The sequence below is a fragment of the Echeneis naucrates genome, chromosome 12 (genome assembly GCF_900963305.1).
Source record: "Echeneis naucrates chromosome 12, fEcheNa1.1, whole genome shotgun sequence".
Lineage (NCBI taxonomy): Eukaryota > Metazoa > Chordata > Actinopteri > Carangiformes > Echeneidae > Echeneis > Echeneis naucrates.
This window is the reverse complement of record NC_042522.1, coordinates 1,630,010-1,645,562: the sequence shown is the minus strand read 5'-3', so window position 1 is coordinate 1,645,562 and position 15,553 is coordinate 1,630,010. Positions and strand designations below refer to the sequence as shown.

The following is a 15,553-nucleotide window of genomic DNA, read 5'->3' as shown; positions in this document are numbered from 1 at the left end:
ATGCACGGATTTGGGAAGTATACCAGGGAGCCAGCCTCCTCTCTTTAAATAATTTTTTAAGGAGTTTGGTCTAGACCTGCTCTATATGTAAAGTGCCTTGATGTGATTTTGTTATGATTTGGCACTATACAAATAAATCTGATTCGATTCTATTTGATTTGAGAAGGAAGAGTGAGAGAGAAAGTTTCAGCTCGTAGAGAGTTCGCACTTTGGAAGATAGAGGCAGAGTAACTAGAGCTCCAAACCAGTTTGGGTTTGGTGCAAAACCTGTAGCCCCCTCCCACTGTCGCTAAGCGAGTGAACCCAAAAGCAGGACACTGAAACAGGAGGCAGCGGGCAGTGTAGGAAAAGTTGTTTATTTTCTTGCCAAGTGGTATCCAGGAGGGTTGGACCAGGGTCTGGGCATGAAGCAAGGGCTGGGGGAATGCTGAGAGGAACCAGGCAGAGGGATGTGCAGGGCAGGCGGGGTAAGAAGGCAGGAGACAAGGGCTGGAGACAGGCAATGGCGAAACTGTGGATACAGAGAACAGGGATTATAAAAGCTTGAAACAGAACAGGAGTAACTATGAGGCTCAAAGCACGACCAAATGTAGGTAACATTCTACGATCTGGCAGTGTGGTGGAGGTTGAACTGGTCATTATAGCAGAATGATTGTGATGATGGACAGCTGGACGCCTGACTCCTGCACACCTGTCTCCACTCCTGCAATTCGGCACAGTCAAGGGGAAGGGAGGGACACACACACACACACTAGGGGGAGGAGGCCAAAATAGAGGGCATGACACTGATTTTAGAAAAGTAGATGCCGTTACAATAGCTGATTGTTTCCCCTTGCCCTGTATGTAGGATTGTGTGGGAAGCATCGGTCCACCCGCTCATATAACCAAGTTGGATCTTCTTAATGGATACTGGGTGGTCCCATTAACCCCCTGTGCTTAACAGACCTCTGCTTTTGTCACCCCTGATCATTTAATGCAGTTTATGATGATATCTTTCGGGAAGAATGCTCCAGCCATGTTCCAATGGTTAATGCAGTTAGTGCTGAGCGACGTAAGTACAAGTGTAAGGTGTACCTTGATGATGTGGCCATTTACACCAATGATTGGGCAAGTCGCGTGTCCAGCTCGGAGACAGTGTTCCGGCAGTTAGCAGAGGCCAATCTGAGTTTGAACCTGGCAAAATGTGGGTTTGGTAAGGCCACAGTTTCTTCTTTGGGAAAATAAGTAGGTCATGGGCAGCTCTACCCAGTGGGGGCTAAGATAAGGGATTTGGTGACATATCCAGTCCCTGCCATCAGGCAATAGCTTTGCTGTTTTCTCGGCATGACAGGATATTACCAGTGTTTCTTTAGAAATTTCTCTGTGATAGTGGCCCCTCTAACTGCAGTCCAAAGGCCCCTCTTGTGTGGACCACAGAATGCCAACAAGCATTTGAAGTCGCCAAATCCCTGCTGTGCAGTGCTCCTGCCAAATTTCTCAGTGCTCTTCAAATTAGAGGTGGACGCTAGTGCATCTGATGCTAGAGCTGTGCTGCGCTAGGATGACGGTTACAGTATTTCACACCCCATGTGTCTTTTCTGGAAAGTTAAAAGATATCAGTTAAACTAGTGAACAATCGAGAAAGAAACCCTGTTTACGTCAAATTTACTACGCTCCCAGTTATGGTGATCATAACCCACCCAGATGTACAACCACAACCAGCGCTGGGTTCATGCACTGGGCTTGATTAGCCTATGGCAGGGGTTGGCAACCTGTTGATCACAATCTACCAATAGTTCTTTGAGATTTTCCCTGTAGCTTTTCAAAATAATAGAAAAATATCTTAAGAAATATACAAATAGCCAGTGCCCACATTATTAATGTTCCGTTTTGCAAGCACCTCTCTGTTGACTCAGATAAGCGAAGGAGCTTGCTAGCTAGCATGACGTTCGTGTAAGAAGGCAACATCATATAATTTCTGCCCAGAATAGGAAGAGGAATTATTTACCTTTAGTGAAAGACAAGTTTGTATGTGTGCCATACATACAGTCAGTATTTACTTTTAAAATGTTATTTCAAAATGGCTGTGTTCTTTTGCCAATTTCTGAAACTCACTCACAGCAGTATGCATGCATGAACCTCATATGTCCAGTAGATGACACTGTTACAGTGAAACATCAGAAAAGTGTTTTGGATCCTTGTTATGCAATTTTTGTAAATTTCTTGTTATACATTTCTGCATCTTTGACTTCATGTACTAACAACTTTTTGTTTTTGATATCCCAATTAATGAGTCTTTTCTTGGCTGCATCAATTTCAATGTTGCATCAAAGTGCATCCAATTCAAATACAGCCAAATAAAAGGCCTAAAGATGGAAGCAAAATGTTAGCTGTCTTGTTCAATTATCAGTTCAATAGGCAGATACTGCTTACCACTTGTTTAGGTCTATAACATTGAAATTCGGCACAAGGGTGGGGCTAATACTGTTGTGGCTGTCAAGTGTATTTAAATTGTCATGGTTTCCCACACTTAAAAAAAGGAGGGACTTGACCAGACTCAGGATTTCACTTATTCTTCTTGTTTATTTGTGTGCGTTTCTGCACATGCACAAATAGCAAAGAGCTATCTAGCTCCAAAAACACTACGTCAAATTTGAAGAAACATTTGGAGTCGCAGCACGGCACTCAAACTTACAGAGCAAGTCCCAACAGGTGGTGCGAAGCAGAGAGCTGCGACTAATGCAGGAGGTCCCCCACCACCCAAACAACAAAAGCTGGTAAATTCAGTAAGTGGGGGAGAGTTGAAGAAGTTTGTTGGGCAGTATGTTGTAGAGGAAATGCTGCCCTTAAACACAGTTAACTCTCCCTCATTTTGTACCATAATAAACAAGATACAACTATCAATCTTTTTCTTCTTAACTAGAGAAGGAGTATGCAGAGATGGAGAGAAATCTGAAGGCCGCGTTGACTTTGTGTCAACTACCGCAGATAATTTGGACTGCTGACAACAGAAGCTATATGGGAGTAACACTCCACTGGTTCGGTAGATCCACATTAGAGCACAACAAGGCTGTATTGGCATGTAGGTAGACACACGTATGATGTTATTAGTGCAGAATTCGAAAACATTCACTCTTCATATGGACTACTACTACTACTCAACTCAACTACTCAACAAAGTAGTTGCAACAGTGACTGATAATGGATCCAACTTTGTCAAGGCGTTTAAAGTTGCCTGTCACAGAATCTGATGATGAGATGGAGGATGAAGAGTCCCGACAGATCATGATGATGATGTCACTTTTTTAGATCTGTCAGAAATCCTCTCAGCTGAGAATGAAAGTGACGGCCAGCTATCTCTTCCCCTGCACCACAGGTGTGCTTCACACACCATCAACATTTCCACAAGTGATGTGGAGAAATATTTAGCTTCCAATGCAGAGAGCAAGGCAAGAAAGCTCCTGGTACCAGCATCCACAAGGTGGAATTCTTTTTTTGATGCTGTAAAGAGAATTGCAGAAATCCCCATGAGTGAGTGGAATACTCTGCACATCATCTGGGAGCTAAGTGCTACAAAGACAAAGGGTACCAGTTCCTGCATGAGTACTGCATTGCCACAAAGTCTCTGACTGCAGCACTGAACATTTTACAAGGTGGCTGTCCTTATGGGACTTTACTACCCACGCTTCTGATGCAGTTCTGATGCAGAAGACCCTGGTTAGGAAAGATGACCTCTCCAGGATGATTGCAGGCCTTCCAGATGCCATAGTGCAGATTTTCTTAGTAAGAAAACTAGACATAATATCAACCTACATTTGGTGTTTTGGTCTTACACTGTTACCACTCCTTGCTGCTCTAATGCTGCGAACAACAGGTTCAGTGTTCATAAAACATGTTAAAAAGAATTTAATAGTTACATTTATAAACAATTTAAATTATAAATAGTAAGTTTTGCCATTACAGTGTTAACAGTTAAATATTGTATATATTTTACTTTTTATAAAAACGTGTCTTTTTCAGAAAATGGCAGGAGATACATTGTTGATGTTACTGTTAAAAATGCACTTTCAGTAAAATGAGTATTGGCAAAACCAGCTGTCATTATGTTGAAGCGGCGTGGGGGTTGTCGGTAGCGGCTGAATGTAACTAATAAAGTAATTTGTAATCTGTGGAGGTGGGCGTGGTTTGGGGCTCCGGCTGTAGGAGGGGGAAAGGGGGCTGATCCTGGCTCTGCAGGACCAGGATTAAGGCCAGCTGTACAAAAGTATCAAAGGGCTCTTTCTACCTGCAGTAGTGGCTGGACAGTAGGACAGGGAAGACCCTCACCAGAGGGAGCAGCAACAAGACAATATATGACTTTGTGTAAAATACTCAAACAAATAAAGAGATCTTGTCATTGCTGGGGAGAACCTAGGTGGCTTACGGCCGAATAATCTAATTTAGTTACTTTAATGCTTTAAAAAGTAACTTAGTTACTTGAAAAATCGAGTAACCAGTAATCAGATTATTTTTTCAAGGTAATATTGGCAACATTGCTTCTGTTGCAGTTCATTGACTGTCCTTGGCTCTAGTTTTTTACAAGTCGAAGGTTGATGTGAGCTGCACAGGCTTTGGTGCTGTCCCAGTCCCCCCTGCTGTCTCTCTAATCCTCCCTACTCTCTCTCTAGTCAGGCTTTCTTGGGGTTATGTGCCTCCACTGATGCCAACATCCTATAACCTACTGTATGTCTAAAGCTGGAGATCAATTCAATTGGATTTCACCAACCAACTACAAACATGTTTTGGTTAAAGAGGCATAGCTGTTGGTGAGCAAACATCAAAGCATTCAATATGATGCGAGATAAGATGGTAAATTATCAAGACAATCTAAATAAGATCAGGTAACTCTAATGCAATAGGAAGAGTACAGAAAACCCTTTTTCCAACAGCTGAGGGTATGCTGATAGTATAAGAAAACAGGGTTTTTTTGTTTCTTATCCAATGATTGTCACAAAGTGTCCTTGTGTTGTTTTGAGCCTTGGTGATGGACGAGGAAATTCATCAACACTGTGTTGAATGCTGCTGGGATAAGAAAATCTTTTTGCGATTATAGTGTAGCTCCCTTTGGACATGCATTGTGTACTGTAGTTGTTTAGTGACATGAAGGGTTTTCAGAGGGAGACTCTCCATCGGTTTGTTAGAAACTGCTTAGAAGTGGTAAAACCTGGATGAGCAAACCCTATTCCTATATATATCGATATGTATATATCATTGGATTGTAGGCACGCTCTCCCTGTCAGGGTCTCATAAGAAAGGTTACTCCATTTTTTCCCACCATCTTAGTCAGTGGTTTGTTGACAGGAAGCCATGCAACACAGATTACCATGGCAATATATAATCCTCATGGCTCACAGCACCAAGTCAGACTAATACACAACTAAATAGTCATTAGATAAAATGCACGTTTAAGGCTCGTCAGCATTGTCTTCACATTACAGCCTTTAGAGATGCTATGATTGCTTTTAGACCACAGATCTGGGGTTTGCACTAGTTGTTGCAAGATGCAGGATCTGGATATCATTGTAATAGTAAATTCTTTAAAAAATAGTCTTACAGTGACATAATGGCAGATCTCAAAGTGTCTTAAATCAATAATTTTATTTAAATAATACTACCTGTCCTGATGACCACACAGAGAATTATTATCAGCTTATTGTTTTGGTCTTACAGCCCACAGCTTCACTAAGCTTGTGCACTTTCACTGCTCCCATCAGCCTCATTTCCAGGAGAAAGAGGCAGTTGTTTTCAGTGCAAAAGCACTCACTGCTTGTTCTTCACCACACAGCAGACATCATTAGAGATGAGCTGGTGAATGTAGAGGAGCATTTGGAGACCTCAACTGTGCTACAGGGAGAGTGAATACTGGGAGCCAGTGGGTGGCCAGCAACTCCACTTCAGAATGAATGCTAATGTTCCTCTATGCGTCTATACTTGGTATTCTTAAAAAGTTAGGCTTTTATCCAGATGTTGTGTTTACACCCTGTCCCCCATATGCCCCAAAAAATAAAAGACAAACAGAAAACCAGTTAATGAACCTCATATGGTTATCATTGTAAGAGAAACTCTATCTAATCAGGAGCAGCGGCTTCACCCTCTTTTCTTCTGCTCCTGACTTATTTGTGATTGTAATATCCTGCGTCATTTATAGAAGATGCTGCTTTATGAGTCAGTTCCTTGCTGAAACCAGGTAATAACAGGTTAACATGGTAATGGTGATAGGACTCTTAGATATATCAGACAACATGGAAGAAAAACACAGATTTTAGCATAGTTTGTATTTTAATTGGCAGCTGCTTATAAGCAATATACATAACTTACCCAATCTTTTATGATTGTATGCATCAGTCAAATGTTGTTTCTCACCTAAGGCCTATCACTCGCAGGCATAATTCCCAATAGCTTCATTAAAAACCCAATCAGCAAGCGTCTGCTATACTTTGCATGAACGATATACAGGGTTGAATAGAGGAATCAGGCATCACACTATTTCTCACACTTTTTCACTGAGGGAGAAACTGACTCAAGTCTTCATCAATAAATCATCATTCTCCCAATTTTTACAGTTTGTTGCCTTCTTCTCTGGAATTCAACCAGTTCTGAAACCTGCTCTGCAAATTCAAAGAGAGAAGTTGAAGTGCATTGGTTTAATAACTGTGGGTACAGATGGAGCAGCGTGGAAGAAGCATCGACTGACAGCTCTGTGGTCTCTAGTGCTGACCGTGCATCTACAGGAAGCTGAGAGAAAACAGCATCTTCTTTGCTGACACCTGCAACTGTGCTGCAGTACTGCGCGCTCTGCCTGAGGCACAGAGAAAGAAATAAACATGCTTAGGAAGAAACAGAGGGGTGAAAAATAAGAGGACCTCAGTAGAGTAGGCAGAGGAGTGGTAAAAGGAGACGGGGACTATCGAGCAGCGAAGCTGAATAGATGAGGAGAAAACAGAGGAGATGACAGAGGGTGGGGGCCGGGGTGCAGTGAACAGGAAAGGCTGGCTACAATGAGACTGAAAACAGTGACTGCAATCTAATGGAAGAATATAAGGGGGAACAGAATGTGTGTTGGTGTATTGAAGGCAGTGTTCTTTGTGTTTCCGATATTTTGCATGTGAGAATTGAGGACGAAAGGGAAATGGGTCCTTCCTTCCCATGATTCCTGCTTTGATCTGCATCATCAGCTGTGAAACCTCATACAGACTGGTGTGTGTGCACCTGTGTGTCCACATCGTGTCCAGTCAACTGAGTTTTCCATAGGTGGAATCCAGTCAAGGTGCAGGAACAAACAAAGGATCCTGAACTTAATTTCAAGTAACATAACAGTGTATGAATCTCTGCATGTCAATGCGATGTTTCGGTTTTTCCACTCTTAATACATTGGCAACATTATATTGGAACTTCTGTTCTTAACAATATTGAGATGTCTGCATATTGAGAGTAGCTTTTATAGCACAAGGATGCAACTCAATGTAATGTAGACATATTAATCTAATTTCTGTGTTAAATATATACATAGAGTCAGAACGGGCTTAGCTTCTCTTGGCATAACAACTAAGAGAACTGCTTTTTTTTTATTTCAGCCCAAAGTTCAAGTGTTTGCACAAAGCAAATTTAAGATATGCAAATTGAGACACCCAACCTTTTAGTCAGCTGCCCACTGGCTACCAGTTATATCCAAGCACACAGTACATTGGCTGGTCAGGACAAACAGAATATAGCAGTGTAACCCAAAACCCTAACCCAAAATGTTTTTCTTCTAAATTCAGACAAAACTAAAGTTATTGTACTCGGCCCTAAGCACCTCAGAGAACACCTATCTAATCATCTAATCAGTCTGGACGGCATCACTTTGGCCTCCAGCTCCACTGTAAGAAACCTTGGAGTAATTTTTGACCATGTCATGTCCTTTGTCTCTCACATAAAACAAGTTGGTCGGGCAGCTTTCTTCTACCTGAGAAACATTAGGAAAATCAGAAACATCCTCTCTCAGGATGATCCAGAAAAAGTACTCATTGCATTCGTAACTTCTAGGCTGGACTACTGTAACTCATTACTATCTGGATGTCCAAACAAATCTCTAAATTCTGATTCAGAATGCTGCTGCACAAATATTAACAGGAACTAGGAAAAAAAGATCACATCTCTCTTGTTTAAACTCCTCTTCACTGGCTGACGGTAAAATTAAAATAGAAATGAAAATCCTTCTGTTAAAATATAAAGCTCTTAAGGGCCAAGCTCCATCATATCTCAGAGAGCACATAGTTCCTTACTGTCCTAGCAGGCCACTCCGTTCTCTAGATAGAGGTTTACTTGTGGTTCCTAGAGTCTCCAAGAGTTGTATGGAACCAACTTCCAGTGTCGGTCGGGGGGGGACTCTAGCGATTTTCAAGACCAGGCTTAAAACTTTTCACACTCACCAACACACCAACAACCATGCTTATCCTAAAACCCTGTTTCTCCCAGTTCCAAGTATGTATATTGCATTCATTAACCATGTTTTCCTGAATTCTTTGTCTCTCCCAGTCTCTCTTCTCTCTCTCCCTGTCCACATCCTGCAGGTGGTCAATCATCACCATCCCATGTTCCTGCAACACATGCTGCTCCCATATCTCCATGAATTCCAACATCATTTCTATGAACTTCATACAGCATCATTTCTTCTTGCCTGCACCTGTTTTGAATATTCCCTCCTCCTGCTCTCATTCTCTCCCTCCTCTACCCAACTTTGCCACCCCCCCACCAAAACCCAACCGGTCGAGGCAGACGGCCACCCCCCCCGAGCCTGGTTCTGGCCGAGGTTTCTGCCTCTTAAAGGAAGTTTTTCCTTGCCACTGTCACCAAGTGATTGCTCATCGGGAGATCTGTTGGGTCTCTTTAAATAAATTTATAAAGAGTTTGGTCTAGACCTGCTTTATATGCAAAGTGCCTTGATGTAACTTTGTTTTGATCTGGCGCTATACAAATAATCTGACTTGATTTGATTTGATTTGTCTCTGTCTGTCTCGGACAAAACGGACAGACATTACATGTTGCTATATGGATTATGTTTTCCATTCACCTCCATTGTACTGACGTTGCTGCAGAGAGTTCAGACCACATGAAAATAGTATAATGTGACATTGTCTCTCAGTGAATTTCTTCTTGGATTTAGGAAATATTTACTCCTCTTATAGGTGATCCAAGGGAACATACCAGGGAACGCTTTGTCATTATGAAGCTACATGTCATTCCAATGCATTATGTAATTTATTATGATGTAAATAGGAAATAGGGACCTCTTTATCTCAAATGGGTCATTTTATTTTAGCATTAAAAAATGTCTCATGCATGCAGACCTTTACACACCACCGCAGCTGATGTAGGCATGTGTTCCTTGCACATTGAATCTCAGCTCCATCATGTCCAACAAACCATTATCTAATAAGCAGCAATCTTTACATATGACATCACAGCAAAGTTGTTAGATCACAGGGACCCTCTCTGCTGCACACCTATTTGCAAACAGCTACCCCCTCTGGAAGAGGAGCCTGTGTCCTGATCTGCAGCAAGCATTCATCTTTCATAGAGCACATTGCAGTCAGGCATCCTCCAGACATCCCTCAGTGTGGGCTTGGTCTTATCCTGGGGGACTGCCCTGTTGTCATGACTTCTGCTCCCTCCTGCATGGCAATAATGATGCTGTTGCAATCAGTGAGTTGCAGAGGTACAGTCCCAACTTAGAAGGAAAATTTGGAAACAGTAGCAAAAACACTAATCACAGAGGGCAGAAAACTAGTGCTGCACTGGCCTCTACAGGTTCAACACAGGTTATTGCACTCTGTTGGCAAGTGCTCAGGCCCATGATTAATTTGTGGAGGCCACTGCAATGCTGCTTTCCTGCGATGTTTGACAAAGTAGGCTTTTGTTTCTTAGACACATCAAGATAACCTGCTGTTTTTTGCCTTTCACATTGTTTATTCATCACAGACATTCTTCGCAATTATTTCATGTTCAAGAATATGTTAATGGAAATGGCATCATGATTAATTATCATTTTTCCTCATGAGAAGTTTTAGGAATGTATTCAGGGCGTGGGTGAATCAGAGGGAGCGGAAGTATTTCAAATTAATTCATGTCCATCTATAATGGTATTATCAGGCTGTGTTTATGCCATAACTGCAGAGATGCTGCTATTTATTCTGCGAATTCAATATATTAAACACAGACATAGTGTCTGCCATGTAAGCCAAGGGTTAGAGTTGAAGGGATGTTTTGAAGCTTAAAGTTTAATGCTCACTGCCAGCAGTAGCCAGTACAGCAGTAAAGCTCAGGTGGTCAAGGACTGCATAGTCTGCAGAGATGGTCATGGAGAAACTACAATAACTATCTGTGATTGACTCAAATGCCTGTCAATTTTGCAAATGTCTCCAAAATGTGTGTTTCTCTAAAGCTAATACTGATTATTCGAAGTCATCTATTTCACAAGAGTGTTATTCATGCACATTGAAAAACTGATAGCAGAGTCAAAGATTCATCGCAACACAACCCAAATTCTGAAAAAGATTTATTACAAAAAGTCAGTGAGCCCTCTCCTGCTTGCTCCCTAAACTCCCTAGTCTGGAAGAAATGCAGGAATCACTCAAATCGTTTTTTCAGAAACTGCAACTGTGTCATCCAATCTGAATAAAAAGTTATTAACGAAGACAGCTTATTTGCTCATATTAGGTTATTGGCAGGAACAGCTATCCATCCATCTTCTACCACTTATCTGTTTCCGGGTTGCGGGAGCCAATCCCAGCCAACGTTTCTGGGCGAGGGGCAGGGTACACCCTGGACAGGTTGCCAGTCCATTGCAGGGCCAACACACAGAGACAGACAGAGAACAACAACCACTCACACTCACATGCATGTCTGTGGACAGTGGGAGGAAACCAGGAAACCACAGGGGAGAATGTAGGAATTCCACACAGAGAGGACCCAGGCCGGGAACCGAACCTGCAACCTTCTTATTGTGGGGTGACAGCGCTGCCCCCTACAGTACAGTACAGTACAGTATTTATAGGGTCATTTGCACGTATTGAAGGTGTGCACCAAACTCCAGAGGATGTCACTGATACAGTGATCTGAAATAGTTCTCCAGTGTGTTAGCCTCTGGCTTTTGGTGGCAAAAAGAATGAAGGTGCCGCAAGAACAAAAATACAAAAGCAAAGAAAAAGAGGACAAGAGGCTGTGAAAAACAAAACAACTACTGAAGGCCAAAAGGCTCCACACAGCAGAGGGTATAAGAGTGACCCCTACAGTACCATTCATTCATTTTCACCTTCTGGGTCGCAGGGCTGCTGGAGCCAATCCCAGCTCACGTTGGACGAGGGGCAGGGTACACCCTGGACAGATAGCCAGTCCATCACAGGGCCACCACACAGAGGCAGACAGAGACAAACAACCAGTCACACTCGCATTCACACCAACAGCCAATTTACAGTCTCCAGTTAACCTAGACATGCATGTCTTTGGATGTGGGAGAAAACTGGATTACCCAGAGGACACAGGGAGAACATTAAAACTCTACACAGAAGGGACCCAGGCCGGGAACCGAACCCGCAACCTTCTTATTGTGGGGTGACAGCGCTGCCCCCTACAGTACCAGTGAGACATGAAGTCTATATTTTACAGGCTGTGTCCACATGTTGGCCCTGTGATGCATGACAGAACTGTCCACCCAGTGTCAGCTGGGATTGGCTCAGTTTAGAACATAAGATGGATTGAAGGAACTTTTTCGTGGGTAGAAAGACACATTTTAAATGTTTAAATGTGATCCCTCAAAACCTTGACAAATAATGAATAAAACTACCTATGGCAAAATCTGTCATTTGGATGAGCTGTATATGTAAAAGGGACAGCTGCTTTTCTTCAAAGGCCCATGTACTAAACAAAGTTTGTAAAACAATTGCACAAACTCCTCATATCATTATTGTGACTGACTGATCTTTGGAGGATCCAAAGTCAATATTGTTGATTTAGCTTATTGACAAATAGCTAAATTTTTCCCAATTTCACCAAATGAACATGTAATATCAAATTGAAATGGAAGGTTTATTTTTCACCTGAACTTCAGTTGTGGGTTTTGAAGACTCTGCACTGTGAAGTGAAAGCCCGGGAAACTGGTTGTGTTGTGGCTCCCAGCTTTGGGACAGCTGAAATATGGACTCTCCTGATTCAGAGCCTGGGTGGAATTTGAATAGTACTGAGGAACCGCCGAGCACTGATTGGTCCACAACGACATATTTCCATTGCGTCTGCCTGTCACTCAACAGATTCTGGGCAGCTGATTGGCCGTTCTAGGGGAGGGCGGGCACGCTGCCTTCAATGCCCTACATATTCTGGTTCCAGGGTATCTGCAAATGAGCGCTGGCTTTCACAGAGAGGCAAAGCGCTGTGTCCAATGTGTCTCCACAGATCTGACTGGAGCCTTTCTCTGAGAACAAAACGAGTCCCACCGACACCGGCGAGCCATTCTCCTCTCCCGGACAGAAGCCGGGGTGGACCGGGGCAGCACATTCATCACCACCAACATGGAATGCGCAGTGGACGCGCAAAGCCTGATCTCAATTTCTCTGATGAAGATCCACAACTCCAGGACCCAAAGAGGGGGAATCAAACTGCACAAAAACCTGCTAGTCTCTTATGTGCTGAGGAACGCCAGGCAAGTCTACATCAAGGAGAAATACGCCGAGATCTACAGGATGCAGCAGTACGAGGAGGTGAGGACGGTCTGCAACGAAATCCAGGAACTCAACCCGCTGGATCTGGACTCGGAGGACGCAGACGATGAGGACCAGGCGCGGGCTGCTTGCTGTGGCGACGAGACGAGTCTGTGCCACAGAGGCGCGGCACAGCCGGCGGTGCACGTCCGGGCGCCTAGCACTCTCCTTGGCTGCTGTCCGTTCGAGGACAGCAGCAAAGAATCGGAGCCGTGCGAGTACCGGAGCTGCTGCATGGAGGCGTCCCCTGTGTCTCACTTTGATCCGTTTTCTGCAGACAACATCAGGCACTGCAACAAAACCACAGTGCTGGATTTGGACACGCATGTGGTGACAACTGTGGAGAACGGCTACCTCCACCAGGACTGCTGCTGTGACGCGCTCCAAGGCGGCCAGGGCGCGCAGTCTCCGGCCAAGAAAAGGAAGGGTGAGTTCGGTGGCTGCGTGTCCGAGGCGGAGGATGTATCTGATTTTACCGCTGCCCGCAAGAGAGCGAAACGCGAGGACTGTTCCTACTCCAACCCGGACTACACGGAAACTTCTAATATCTCCAACCTTATCTCCATCTTCGGCTCGGGGTTTTCCGGGCTGCTGAGCAGACAGGCGGACTTGGAGCAGATCTGTAGCAAACAGGCCCTGGCAGGTCTCGGAGCATGGACCCGCGCGATTGTGGCATTTTGAATCAAACACTTTATTTGACGGGAGACCGGGGTCGGTTGTGAAACAGCATCCCATCACGTATTAGCAAACAAAACCAAATGGAGAAGTACTTTCTCCTTGCCAGCTCTTGTTTAAGAACACTGTTCTTAGCTTAGAGGCTTGTCCCTGAATGTTAACAAAGAGACGCTCCCACTTTTCACACAGCTACAGAGAGCTACAGCCTCTCTGCTCACTAACTTGTCCATGTAGGAAGTTTTCAAAAAGGAAATAGTTTCCTCACCTGAAAGTATTTATTAAAGATGTCAGACGGTTGTCCCAAACCTTCGGGTCAGCAACAAAACTTCACAGCAGATATGACCTTGTGGTAAAGAAACACTAGGCTGAAGATGAGTTTCAGAAAATGTGTGTTGAAACCATATGTGGTGTGTTGATAGCAGTAGAGCCCCATGTGTGGGTGCAGACCTTCAGTTTGATAAAGACATGATGAAACGATCAGACCATGAAAACTGAGGTGGGCTTCATGTGGAAACATTTCTCAGACTCAAGCAAATCACTGCCCTCTGCAATTTTGAACATTGCATATACTCTATTCCCAACTGCAACAAAAAACAACTTTCAATATGTACAAGAGCTGGAATGGTCAACAAGGACACCTCAAAGCCCAATTCGGTGTTTAACATCACACAACATGTGACTGGCCCTTGTGTTCTGGGTGAAATCACTCCCTTTTCTCTGATTGGAGGAAACGCAGGTATTTACAGCTGAGCCCGGTCTCCTGCATAACATCTAAATCAACTTTATTTTTTAAAGAAAGAAAAAAGGCTATTTAAAATGTATCAATTTAACAACAATAGTTTGTGGTGTTGAGGGGAAAGTGTTTCTTGCTACATGTACCACACACAGGCTTCCTTGTTTTCAAAATGGAAGAGAGACTACATGCCTAGAAATATACTCTGGTGACTTAAATCTGATGAAATGGATTGACTGTTCTTGCCTTAAGTCTGACGCACACTATTGCTCGCTACTGTCGGAACTGAAAGTACATAGAAAGTGACTGAATGTCTCTGCTGTCTGTCCTGTCCTTGGCCAAGGAGCCTCTTGGGAAGATCACCGTCTCCATTTTTAAATGGACCTTGCACATTTGTCGTCACATGAAAAACCACATTCAAGACTTGTGTACCTAACAGGTTTTCACTTTCAGGTACATGGACTCTTAACCAGCTTGTATTGCTTGATGGAGTGCCAACACGTATTATTGTCTGATGTTTTCAGGCCGTTACTGTGTTATCACTACACCTTCACTCCCAGTATGTAATAGTAGAGACAGTATCAGTTGTTTTGGCAGTTTGATGTCTCTTTAATCATGGTTGTTGCTCAGAAGCCTTCAAAGCAATTCATGATTCCAACATGCCTTGGTTTTGTGGGTTTAACTTTATTTTGTAAGAGTTACTTCAGTCCTTTTGTTTTAAAAAGGCAAACTCATGATTTAGCCATAACCTGGAAACCATGCATTAGCTTTATGAGCACTATGTGTACCAAAATAAAGAGAGTATTCAGCCATTCTCTACATATTTTGTTGTTATTTCTGTATTTTTGTGTTTAATTGTAGCTTTCCGGGTAAAACTGTTTCAGAAAATATTTGTAAAAATTTATAATCTTAATAAAAAAAAAACTAAAACCTTAACTGTAAATGCTTTGTGGTTCTTAAATCTGAAGTCATGCATAAACCCAGATATTGACCTACAGACAGTGCTGCGATTGTAATAATCCAAACAAGTGGAACCATTAGGCTTTACAACAATGGAACATAGCACATGGCTTAATAGTTAATAAATCATTTAAGTTTCAAGTTGTGTTGCAGAATGAGTTTACAGAAGATTAATATCACTCAGGGCACTGTGAGTGCTGCTGAACAATTGTTTTCACATAGGAATCATGCAGACAATTAGCTTAGCTTCACACAAAGACATGGAACCTCTTAAACCTTGTCATAGGCTCTGAGACACATTCACCAATATCTTATTTGTTTGTTTAATAAGAGCACTACCAGCTCAGCAACCATTGCTACATGGACTTAGAACTATTTTCTAGATAAGTAATTTATCATTACTGGTTGCCATATACAGTATAATCCCTTAGAA

At 42.9% G+C, this 15,553-nt stretch overlaps 1 protein-coding gene and 1 long non-coding RNA gene across 2 annotated transcripts; one reads left to right on the top strand and one right to left on the bottom strand.

The window, feature by feature from the left end:
- Positions 1 to 337: 337 nt before the first annotated feature.
- On the bottom strand, positions 338 to 13,817 carry LOC115052041 (uncharacterized). Its single transcript, XR_003841341.1, has 2 exons — positions 13,693 to 13,817; positions 338 to 511 (listed from the first exon to the last, which is right to left on the bottom strand). It is a non-coding gene; the product is annotated as an uncharacterized LOC115052041 (long non-coding RNA).
- On the top strand, positions 12,366 to 15,086 carry ier5l (immediate early response 5-like). The gene has a single exon (XM_029515926.1). The coding sequence runs from the start codon at positions 12,564 to 12,566 to the stop codon at positions 13,431 to 13,433; it is 870 nt and encodes a 289-aa protein (XP_029371786.1). The 5' UTR covers positions 12,366 to 12,563; the 3' UTR covers positions 13,434 to 15,086.
- Positions 15,087 to 15,553: the final 467 nt, after the last annotated feature.

What these genes read in the sequence shown, in the direction of transcription:
- ier5l (XM_029515926.1), top strand. Translation starts at nt 12,564, where the DNA reads ATGGAATGCGCAGTGGACGCGCAAAGCCTGATCTCAATTTCTCTGATG.